The following is a 12,529-nucleotide window of genomic DNA, read 5'->3' on the forward strand; positions in this document are numbered from 1 at the left end:
GAGGTCATTGATGGATATGAATCACCTCCATGTGCATATATCATCTAAAGCGCAATTTGATTGAGACACACATATAGCATGATAAAGTAATATTCACATTTCCTTTGACAGCATAACCATCGCGTATACGCACGCGACGTCAAGCGCGTGCATTGGACCTTGTGCAAAATAATACGCGCTGGACAGCTAGCAGTATGCTTAATTTGTAAAAGGAAATCTGAATATTACTTTACGTAGAGGTTATATATCCATCCCTGTGACAAAAAAGGATTCACTATTGCGATGATAATAAATGCATTTATACAATGCCAGGAGCATAGCACTGTGACAATGGAGAATAAAATGTATTGTGATAGAAGTTGACTCGTACTTACTTGCCAAAAAAGTAGCATTCCAATGAGACTGACTCCCCAAGTAATACTGTCCTGTCTTCAACATCTACAGCCCTTGTTGGTGGACTAGAGGTGTCTGGTCGACCTGGCAACAGATAATTCAGTCATTATTTAATTGATGAATAAACGCATCAAATGGCTTTATAAGTCATCCTATGCTGAGAGTAAACTTGCAGATGTTCACACAGACAAAATACAAAAGAAAATTACATTACTGAAGCACTGAACCAATAAGAATGCTTACAAATTCGGGAAGCTTATTCCACTCTTAACGGGGATCTATATGGAGGACATATCCCTGTCAGCTCCTTAGGATCTTAGTGCTTCATGTGGAGCTTGCAATGGACCTACAGAGCTAGATTGTAGAGTTTGTGAGGATAAATATCTTGGTAAGTTGGTATTGATAAAGAACTCATGACCAACAGAGCTAGTTATATGGAAAGACTATACAATACTGGCTACTATGCTAAGCCTGTCAGGTTATTGGGTTAAGTTTTTACTTTCTAAGAGCGAACACATCCTACAATGTATACCGGCAACTGGGGTCATTAGCTATAACACTTTTTATGGTGTCTTACATCTAGCAACAATGTCTAGGACCTGTGGACATGCATGGTTCCTGTGTGTCCACTGCTGTACACATATTTTTCATGTTTGTGTTCTCATTTGCCTGTGTCTACATACCCCCATATGGAATACACTATTGTAATATCCCCTTTATAAATGAATAAAGCAACAGGACTAAAGAGAGATGTTGCCTAGTTATGACATGCTGGAGGAAAAAGGTTTAAATAGAAAAACCCAACCACCAAACAACCAACATATCATTGCTCATGAGAATAGAAAAGAAGTTTTAGCTTAAAAGTATAAAGATGGAATATAAAGAAAACTTACTATTTCCATTCACTTGGACATAAAATTGCTTGCTCAATTTCTGTGTGCCAGACTGTACAATATTTGTTACGGCACAGTTATACAGGCCTTCGTTATTTCCCATGATGCTAGCGAAACACAGGCGACCGTCGAAGGTTGTGCGGGTAGCAGAAGAGGAGATGATAGGGGCGCTCTTATAGAACCATTGAACTGTGACACCTGTTACAATGAAATAACATACTTAAATTACTTTTTTTCTATACACATTGTACTGTTCTACTCAAGCAATATTTGCAATTACATGATCATAAAAATTAAAAATATCAAATCTTGATTTTTTGTAAAATTATCATTTTGACATGCTAAATTTCTTTCTTTTTTGCCCCTTGTTTTCAACATAGTGACAACATGAATGTTGACAACAACGATTTTATATATATTCACTTCACCAATTTGATGTGAATAATTTGTCTCAATAACATTATTACTTAATTATGGAACAAAAAAATGTGATTCACATGTTGAATCAAATAATGAATGATTTTGGATGATTCAAATGTTTGTAACACTGCATGTTGTTGTGAATAGCACACTATGAAGGAAGCTTGGCATGAAGTGTTTGTGAAAAGTCACAAAAAGTGTAACACACATCATTTGAAATGATAAGCACATCTCCAAATTGGCTGGTCTGGTGAAATCAGTTCACAGGATTAGAGTCCAACGATTAAAGCAGAATGATTATTACATTTCTTTACTTTTACTCAATGACTAAACCAATTATGAAGCAAGCTTACATGGTACTCAATAATCATGTGAATCATGATGATTTTTAGCTTGTTTTTCTTTATTGAAACAGATTCAATCATGTTTGACGTTGTTCAACACTGTTTAACAACGATGCGTCTGCATGGTTTACTTCGCGAGGGCTGCTTCCTGAGCGAAGTAAACAACGTAGACGCGCAGGACATGATGGAATCCATAAGTGAAACCTACATAACTTCATAGCATTCACTGCAATCATGTTTGTTAAATTCACTGCTATCAATACAAAACACAAGAACACTGCAAAATACAAGTGAAGTCTTTCAAATATATCTACATCATCATCATCTCCGCTATCTAGCTAGGACTAGAACTAGCAGTCATTCATCATACGGCTACTTGACACAAAATGAAGACTAGTAATTAATGAGCTGTGGATGAAATATTGCTGATGCTGTGATCTGCTAACTGATGCTGAATAGTACCATCTTAACCCCCTGAGCACTACCTGCCAATCTAACATTGCCTCTGATTGGTCAATTACATGATATTTTCACTTTAATCACCAATCAGAATGGAGCTTTGCAAATTTATAATTCACCCCAATTATTTTGCATGGTGAAATTATTCTAACAATGTTGCTGATTGGGCCAATTGATAATGAAAACTTCTTTTTGGCCAATCGGCAGGTAGTTCTCATGGGGTTAAACAAATTCTTTAGAGGTAGATGAAAAGACAGTTTTTCAAGTCACACATGCAATGTGGCTGCCACCATGTCGAGTTGCAATGTAGTCCTTAATTTGAATCCAAATTATGTGCACTCCAAATCGGCCTGTATTTAAACCATTACTGCTTGATGGACATGTTGATGAGTAAGGTCTTGTTGCCTGTGCACTGGACTTACTAGAAATAACATTTTTTGTGTCTTTAAGGCTTATCAATAGGTCTACCTAAATTATGTTATAAAATTCAAGCACAATGTACATTGTTAATGTCTCAGTTGTAAGTAAAAGACTAATCTAGCTAAAGTGTAAAAATTAAAATGATTAATAATTTGTATTTTTTATTATATCCCTACATAATACATATAAAATGGCATAATCTCTTTAGCGATGAACAATAATCACTTCAATCATGAAATGAGCTAGAGAAAAATGGGAAAGGACAGTTAATTTGAAATGAAGATGGGAAAATTACCATTGAAAAGAGAGAGAGAAAAAAATGCACCATCCTATCAATATTGTGGGAATTCATAAACGTGGAACAATTTGATATTACAAATAATAACAGAGCTCATATTGAATGTACTTTCAGCAGATATAATGATTGATACAGCTTGAGTCACTTAAAGCATAATCCATCTAAAATACAATCAAAGTGTCATAGCATTCTGATGAGATATCATTCACTTGATGTATTAAATATTAAGCATTAAATCTAAATTAGATTTGAAGAACTTACAAAAAAACGTACTTAAAAATATCAACATACATGTAGTAATATATTATTCATGAACTAAAGACTTGTTTAAAATTGAAATATTAACTATTATTGACTATTAAAGAAAGAAAAATTCAGAAATTGATAGTAAGGCCCAGGTTGGCGTTTTTATTTGGCTTTATCATGGCCGTTTTCAAAGGCCAAATAAAAGTTAGAATAATTTAGAATTAGACTTCAATACTACTTGTTTATTTCACTTACCAGGAGCACTTTCAAGGACCTTCCTCATCGTCAGCTGATGTTGTTAACTCAGATGATTTCTTGGAAATATGTAGAAACCAACTTGATCAGATGATGTCATACTTAATGACATGAATGACAACAAGGATGTTCCTCAAAAATGCTCCCAGTAAGCAAAATAAACAAGTAGCATTGAAGTCTAATTTTAAATTATTCTCATTTTATTACCACTGTATATGAATCTGCAATCCTATACAAATTAAAGATGTGTATCTTTTATTCTTCAGTACACCGACACACCTGTTCTGTGTCCTGATACACACACCACATTTCTACTGATTGATAGATAAATGTCACATTGACCCAAGGTAGAGAAAGTTACATGTTAATGACATATGGATGAGTAGCATAATCAACTTAATCGCAGCCTACATGTGGACAGTCATTAATATAGCCAGTGGCGGCGCCAGGAATTTTTTTTTTTTTCTTTAGGGGGGCAAAGTGAATTTCAGGGGGGGCAAAATTACTGTAAAAAGTGGAAATTTTCGTAATTTTGACTAGGGGGCATTTTCCCCACATGCCCCCCCCCATGGTGCTGCCACTGAATATAGCACTTGAATTGCCACTAGTTTTGCCTTTGTTTCAGACTTTACACGGTTTACAGGCTGCATAGCCTCATTGTTTGCATGGTAAATGTGTAAGTTGGCTTTCACAAGTATCCACATAATTATAATGACTTATCAATTAGGTTGAATATGATATAGTGTTTAATATGACTGATTGCAAATGGTGTGCTATTCTGGTGTTGTGTTGTCTTCCAAGCACACAACTTACCACCATACCGGAAGGATAGACTTGATATAGCTTCAAAAGGAAACATAAGAGCATTAGACCAATGATTAGGTAGCCTCAAAATTTGATTTGGTAACTCAACCATACTTTTCTGTTAGGCCCCAACTACAAAATGTAACATAATTTACAAGGAGGTAGGTGGGTAGGTATTATAGGTAGGTAACCAATTACAAATTTTCAGTCTACCTAATCAAGAAGTTCCATCACAGAGTGGTTAAGTTAAAGCACAGGTCTCAGAAACTCCAAGTCCTGGATTTGATTACAGGGTCTCAGAAACTCTTAGGTCATTTGCTCCAGTTAGTATCTCAAGAACCACTGCCCTCAGACTTGACATCTATATATATAGTGATACAAAGTCAAAATAACAAAAGGTGCCTATATTATGTTTCATCTTGGCAAGTCAATGGCATCAGTGTGCATTTCATTGGCACAGCTTCAAATCACAAGCATTGGTGTACATATTTAAAGATTCCAAAAAGATGTGCATATGCCTCAGCGTGTTGATGTCACTGACACACCAAGATGAATAATAATATAGACATTCACTCTATTTGACCAGTTCAACACTTCCTAGTACAAATGTTATTTCAATTACAGACTAGCCATACATTATACTGGGCTTCTGGCAAATAATATCTTGAACTTCTTTTTCATTTTGAGACTTTTAGGCCTCCCAAAGTGTTATAAAATACACATAAAACCTGCAAGACTTAGCACTGACAGTGTTAGGTTTCACATTTCAAATTTACTTGAAACACATTTCTTCTACTCATGGATTGAAATTCATACATTGGCATTTCAAAACACAGGGTGAGTGCAGCAAGGGGGAATGTACACAGACAGTACAGAACCACTTTTTAAAAACAACCAAACATACCCTAAATGCAGACCCGAAACGAGGGGAGGGGTGAGGGGGTGGATACCCCCCCCAAAGTCCCCATTTTTGACCTCATTTGTGAGTGTAGGTCAAAATTTTCGAAAAAGATCCACTTTTTTTTACAAAAAGGTCTACTTTTTCAAAATCCGTCTCCCAAGTTCACTTTTTCAAAATCAGCCCCAAATAAATCCTGGTTACGGGCCTGCTTCTGGCAGACAATTAACTTTTTACTGAAAAATGTTGAGTTAAGAATGCAAAACCCACTTGCTCATTTTGTTGTTTGTTTCACATAGGTCCAAATTTTGAAATCATGCATTTCCTTCAAATAAATCCTGGTAACAGAATTACTGTAACATATCACTTCCTTTACAAACTCTGTTCCAAACATATTGGCACTATACAAGGCACAGTCAGCTACAGTACAGTGCACATGTATTTCATTCATCCATTTTCATTACTAAATCAACAAACATATTTTAGCCTCTCCTCAAAAGTACTCTCAGTAATAAATTGACAGTATATGTATAAATGTTGCGACTTTCAAGTCTTCTGCAACACACCACTTGCACTGCATAAAATTAGAAATGAAAGCCACAATCTATATCTGACACTAACAAGACCTATCATAATGAAACCCCCGCATATGTAAATGTGTGACTGTAAATGCCATTAGGATCCTTCTGTCATATATAATGCAGGTACAAACAAGATCAAATACACAGAGAGACATGTAATATAGGTTTATGGGTCATCACAATACCGAAAACATTACATTTTTTACAGCTCCATTTTTTTCACAGACTGATAACGCCTTTGATTAAGAAGCAAAACCTTTTTTGATTAAAAAGGGACCTTTTGTTTTATAAAAGGCTATAGCTGATATGATATTTAAAATCAACTTAAGTTTGAAATAGAAAATAAAGTTTGATGTTATATATGTGAAAATAAGATGTCGGAAAATAAAGACAATTGGCAATAATGTTCCATTTATAACATGCTGCAATGTGTCTCCTAAACTGAATTCAATTAAAGTTTGCTGAGTACAAATTCCCACAAGGGGCCATTTTCAAAAAGAGAGGAGGAATAGTTTTCATACCAGCATCATTGCCTATTGTTCTTGTGTGTCAGACAAGTTACAATGTTTATGCTAATGCAGAGTTCACCAAATGATGGTGCACTGTCATTCTATAAGGAGTAATGTAATATTTAACAGATGGGGATGGCTTGGATTAAAGGAACACATACATTTTCTAAGCAAGACTTTACATTGGATAATTGGATCGCAAATTAATTATCTGAACAGGATACAATGTGTATTTTCATAGTTTTGGTGCATTTATACATTCAATTTTTTGTTGACTGACTTTCAAATCATATTCTCAAACTTTCATTTCAAACTGACCAGTTTGAATCTAATGCATCTAAACATTGCCTATGCAAACACCAACATCGTTATTAGGTCTATCTGCCAGCAAATGTCTAAGCAATTTATGAAACATGGTTGACAACTTTGCAGCGTTGTAGGCCTAATTTGTGTGAACACTGTCGCCATAAGTGAAATTAGTGAATGTGGGTATTGCTGCTCCATTCCATAGCTATGACAATAGAGACCTCAACAAAGTTAAGTGTCTTAAAAGTGGGCTTATAAGTTAAGTCCTTTAAATGTACATTTGTACACTTTTTCCCAGAAAAATGGAGCTTTTTTTGTGGGTGTGGATGCTCCTGACTATACAAGCCTGTCATTGTTTCATGCCCGGGTTTCATGCTCCTAGCTTGCCCATTACTGATGAGTTGATTAATGTGGACATTCTCATCCGCAAACAACACTAGTCATACTAAATTTTGTAGGGTTATATTCCTCGCATCACATACAAGCACAACACTTGACATACAAATATTATTTAAAAAATGGGCTATATTAACTTCAAAGTGAGTCCTGGTCAGGCTAAATTGACTGACTACACACAATTTTGCAACAACTTACATAACCATTTTTTCAAATTTAAATTTGTGTGAAGAATTCACATCATATACAACTTGCCAGGAGCACATTTAATAAGATAATTTCATCCATCTGTTGGCAGGTATCTGATATGTCTGCAGTTTGGATCATGTTGTCCCGCATTATAGTGTAATGTTTACACATGGTTAAATACTACACACATAGCATTACATACCTACGATCAAACCTCATCATAATTTGCTATAACATGTGTCATACAATTGCACAACACAATATTGTTGATCTTAAGGGGGTACTACACCCCTGGCCAATTTTGTGCCTATTTTTGCATTTTTCTCAAAAATTATAGCACATTGGTGACAAATAAGATATGTATATTACAGGGGCAAGGACTACAACTACTGCATTGAAAATTCAGCAACTCAAGGCAAATCGTTATTGATTTATTGATCAAATATTGGGTTTTCCTCATTTTTGACTGTAACTCCACAACTATTGTCTATGTTGAAATAAAGTTTCCAGTGCAGTAGTTGTAGTCCTTGCCCCCATAACATACATATCGTACTTGTCACCAATGCGCTATAATTTTTGAGAAAAAAAATGCAAAAATAGGCACAAAATTGGGCAAGGGTGTAGTACCCCCTTAACAGCTCCACGGTACAATGTCATTTTGAAAATGTAACATACAGTGTAGCAGACTACAATTTTGCACCCATTTTTTAAACTGTATCACAAACGCTACACTTTCAAGTGTAAATTACACTGAAATATGGTTAAATTTGAGTTTTGTCTATATAATAATTATAATTTTGAAGTATGCATTGTATCAAATTTCCATATAAGTTGGATATGTCTGTCTGCTTACCACATTTAGAATGAAAGCATAGTTTGAAGTGGCAGTCCTGGTACAAAAACACAAAATCTTTAGTTACTTTACATGTGAAATTTATTTATTCATACCTGGAGCGAAGTCAGGAATTTCGCAGTCAATGCAACCCCCTTCGTCCTCTGTCATTTCGTAATCTGTCCGAGCCTCAAAGGGAAATGAATTTACATCTGTTGAAAGGATAAGAAGATTGGCGAGTTAGAACACACTAGCATTTCCTATTAAACAATATATTGTAACATTAAAATTGTTAATTGTTGTACCATCTTCTTGTTGGCTTCCAATACATTACATCCACTTGCCCATCCTATTGTTTTCAATTATCACACCAAGTAGTTCATTCCCCTTGACAGACTACAACAGTGACTTTTGGCCAGTAATACAAACATTCGCATGGTCTATTGCCATTTGGTCTAATACCATTTGGTCTAATTCCCGTTTAGTCTATATTCAATTGGTCTATTACCAGAAAGGCTAATTGCCACTTAGTCTAATAATCATATAGTATAATGTCCATTTAGTCTAATATTGTTTGGTCTAATAACCGGTATGTCTACTAACCATATGGTCTAATATTTCTTTAATAACCATTGGTCTAATAACCGTTTGGTCTAAAAACCATAAGGTCTAATACTTGTGTAGTAGTCTGTAAATTTGGCTGCTGCCCTCTACAATCATGACTTCCAGACTCACCACCAGGACACCTGTTGCTGTCCATCACAGGATGCAGCTTACTTCATCAACTGAACCAATCTACACATCTTCTGAATACTTATACCTTTCTCATGTTATTATTCCTCATTATGCACAGGCACAGAGAATAAAACCAAACCAAAACAAAAGTGTTGGCTGTCAACTGGATTTCCTTTAGTGTGAGCCCCAACGCCCCCCACGGCCGAGTTGAGCAAAATAACTAACCCCCTAGATCATCTCTGTTACACTTGTATGGTCTAATAACCAGTTAGTCCAATGCAAATTTGTCTATTTATTAATAAACTAAATGCTTGTAAGACTAAATGGTGTGTAGACCAAATGGCTATTAGACCTATTGGTTATAGACCAAATGAGTATTAGACTAAATGGTTTCTAGACTAAATGGTTTTAGACTTATTGGTTATTAGACTAAATGGTTATCGGACCAAATCGTTATCGGACCAAATGGTTAAAGGACCAAATGATTATTGGACGTAGTGGATATAGACCTATGGGTTTAGAGACGAATGGATATAGACGAAATGGATATTAGACCAAATGATATTAGACCAAATGGCAAATCCCCATTCGCATGAGCAGGAGATTTTCGACCAAAGTAGACCTGCATACTCCACTGATGCAGTCAGTCTACGCTTCTCTGAATTTCACCAGAGTTTGCCATAACTCCTGCTCTCATTCAATGTCAGGTCATTGACATACTTCCATACATAGTTATTTGTATTTCTGTCACTCTCTTAGGCACTGTTGATAATACTAAGAAATGTGATTGGGACCAAGATTGTGCCTTGAGGAACTCCTCCCATCAGTGTAAACCAATCAGAAATGGTATGTTTGCATTTGATCTTTTGTTGTCTCCGGGAAATGAAGTCAAGAACCCATTGCATAATAGATGGTAACACATCCATGTTCAGAAGGTTGGAGATGGCAATGTTGTAGTCGATAACATCAAATGCCTTTGAGAAATCTGTTAGTACAAGCGTACTGATGTTTTCAGATTTCTCAGCTTCTGATACCAATCGGTGGTAAACATCTATCAGGCAGTGAATAGTTGACATACCCTTTTTGTTTCCATACTTATATACATGAGAGAGAGTTGATGCAACCACAGATTTAGACATATTACCTTTAGCAATTTTACCTAGACTAGAAGTTAGTAAAACTGGCCAACATGTAAGTGTGTCAACTGCATGAAGGGGGTGTCTGTTTCTGCACAGGAATGACATTTGTCTTTTTTCCATTGTGTTGAAACAATACCCTGTTCAAGGGAGGTGTTAATGACATAAGTAACAGGAGAGCTAAGCTCGTATACAAACTCCTTTAAAATCTTCTGAGGTACATTATTAGGAACTCCTGCTTTTGAGACAGACACCTTCTTCAAGTCTCCACCTATCTCCCATGAATGGAACTGGGGAGGCTTAAACCAGGAGTTCACAACAGGTGGTCCCGCAGGCCATATCCAGCCTTGACCAACTGTAAAATGTCTAGGAAACATAAGAAACTGGGTGAATTTGGCCCACAAACATGTATGTTTGAAATGTGTTTTGTGGCTCTTGACCAAACAAAGTTGAGAATGCCTGGCTTAAACATTTTTGATGTATTACAAACAGAAGTACTCACATGCAAAAGCTAAATAAGCTGGCTGGCTCATAACAGTACCCACATCATTGCTGGCAAAGCATTGGTACCATCCTGCGTGTGTGTTCCTGTTTGGGTCATTTATTGTGAGACGACCACCACTCAGGAACACATCGTCTGTAAATGTCAGGTTCTGGCTGTCCTTCTGCCAATAATATTTGGGTTTAGGTGTTCCCTGTGCTTCACAATCTAGATATGTTGACTGCTGTGAGGAATCTACATTGAAGGTGGTGTTCTGTGGCTCTCTGATTATGTGTGGTCCCAAAAATTCATCTGAAATAAAAAGTACACGATCACAATCAATATTCAGGAGGTTAACAAGTGATATGTTAGTTTGGCAAATAAATAGCTAGACATTGATCATTCTTTTACAAGAAATTTTGTATTATTCTAAAAGTGCATGTCATAAATGCAGCTGTACCTACAATGTACATATCAATTCATTCAAACTTGAATTAATTCTGTGTTGGTATATTTGTAGGCCTGTTGTACATGTATGACATTGGCTTGAGTATGACAATTGAAAAATACATTATAGGCCTACAGGATATCTGGAGTATACTTTTTCTTACAGTAGCTCAAACATGAGCATATTTAAATCAAATATTGGAAATCAAAACTTAATCTGAGCTATGTCTGCTACCACTGAATTTCATCTGGAGATATGTCCATTACCACCATTGGTGATAACATGCATTAGGTCTTCCCTAGCATATCACCATTCATCAACAGCCTGATGAAGTCCAGTGGAACTCACTGGTGGGTACCAGATACAATTTCAAATTTTGATTTTCAGTATTTGATTTAATTAAAAAAATATAAAAAACACTTTTTACTTCCTTAATTAAGTAAACATAATGGTTAGGCACATGTTTGATTTAGTAAGTTTAGTTTAGTAAGACTTGAAACACGGTTGTTTGATGTATATAGAATTGGCTTCATTATTAACTAAATGCAAACTATAGATGGCGCTATTTATCCTAAATCATATTTCTTTATTTGCAAGGGGTAGGTGATTATTACTGCCATTAAAACAGCTGGAATAGGTGAAACAAGCAACAAGAAAATTTTATAAACATATTTTATCAAACAATAAAAACAATACATTTTATATCCGAAAAAGCTATAAAAATGCTATAAAAGTGAATAATTTTGTAAAAGAGGGAAAATTAAAGTTAAGAATGAGTCAAAAGCATCTGTATACATTAGCATGATATCACATTTAGCTGTTCAGGCCTAAAATTTGGTTGTACATGATGTTTTGTTTGAAAAACTAATAAATGATCCCATCAAACAACCGTGGAAAGTTACACCACTAATAGAGCCAGATAGTCAGAGACATTACAAGAGCACAGGATCTGCATATAGGTCAAACAGTGTACATATCTTTGCATGTGTAGGCAAGCAAACGCTATGGCTGCCTGTTGCCAATGTTTTTGAATTTTAAATGTGTCATAAAAATTTGGTTTGCAGCATGATTCTCCTTGGACTATCATAGCGCTTTATCATAATCTCAAAAAGCAAAGAAAACATCCCAATTTTCAAAAAAATATGCAAAATAATGCATTTTATAGCAAAATCCACATTTTTCAGCAGGTGAAGTGATGGCTATATTTATGGTGAGATTCATTATTTTAAAAATTAGTAATACCTATACCATTTTTACCCTGATGTGGCAGTGATGTCAGTACACATTTCATTGGGTAAGGTCTCAAATTGCTAGTGTTCACTCAAAAGTACTGGTGTACACACGCATGCAGTTAAAGACGCCTCATAGATGCGCGAGCAAAACAGCTGCGTCAACGCATTGACGCCACTGCCACATTCAGGGTGAAAAATGGTATAGTGAGTGAAGTGAATGTCAATGAGGTATAACCAAAGAGTACCGACTGCGC

General features: G+C 35.7%; 1 protein-coding gene across 3 annotated transcripts in view; it reads right to left on the reverse strand.

The window, feature by feature from the left end:
• Nucleotides 1-12,529, reverse strand: part of LOC140148206 (contactin-4-like) — a 104,829-nt gene that overhangs the window by 18,554 nt on the left and 73,746 nt on the right. For all 3 annotated transcript variants that reach the window (XM_072170066.1, XM_072170067.1, XM_072170068.1), the window contains 4 exons: nt 10,617-10,907; nt 8,360-8,455; nt 1,287-1,484; nt 375-477 (listed from right to left, as the gene is read on the reverse strand). In XM_072170066.1, coding sequence (XP_072026167.1) covers nt 375-477; nt 1,287-1,484; nt 8,360-8,455; nt 10,617-10,907 — 688 coding nt within the window. The remainder of the gene's footprint in view (nt 1-374; nt 478-1,286; nt 1,485-8,359; nt 8,456-10,616; nt 10,908-12,529) is intronic.

This window comes from Amphiura filiformis, chromosome 3 (genome assembly GCF_039555335.1).
Source record: "Amphiura filiformis chromosome 3, Afil_fr2py, whole genome shotgun sequence".
NCBI classification, from domain to species: Eukaryota; Metazoa; Echinodermata; class Ophiuroidea; order Amphilepidida; family Amphiuridae; genus Amphiura; species Amphiura filiformis.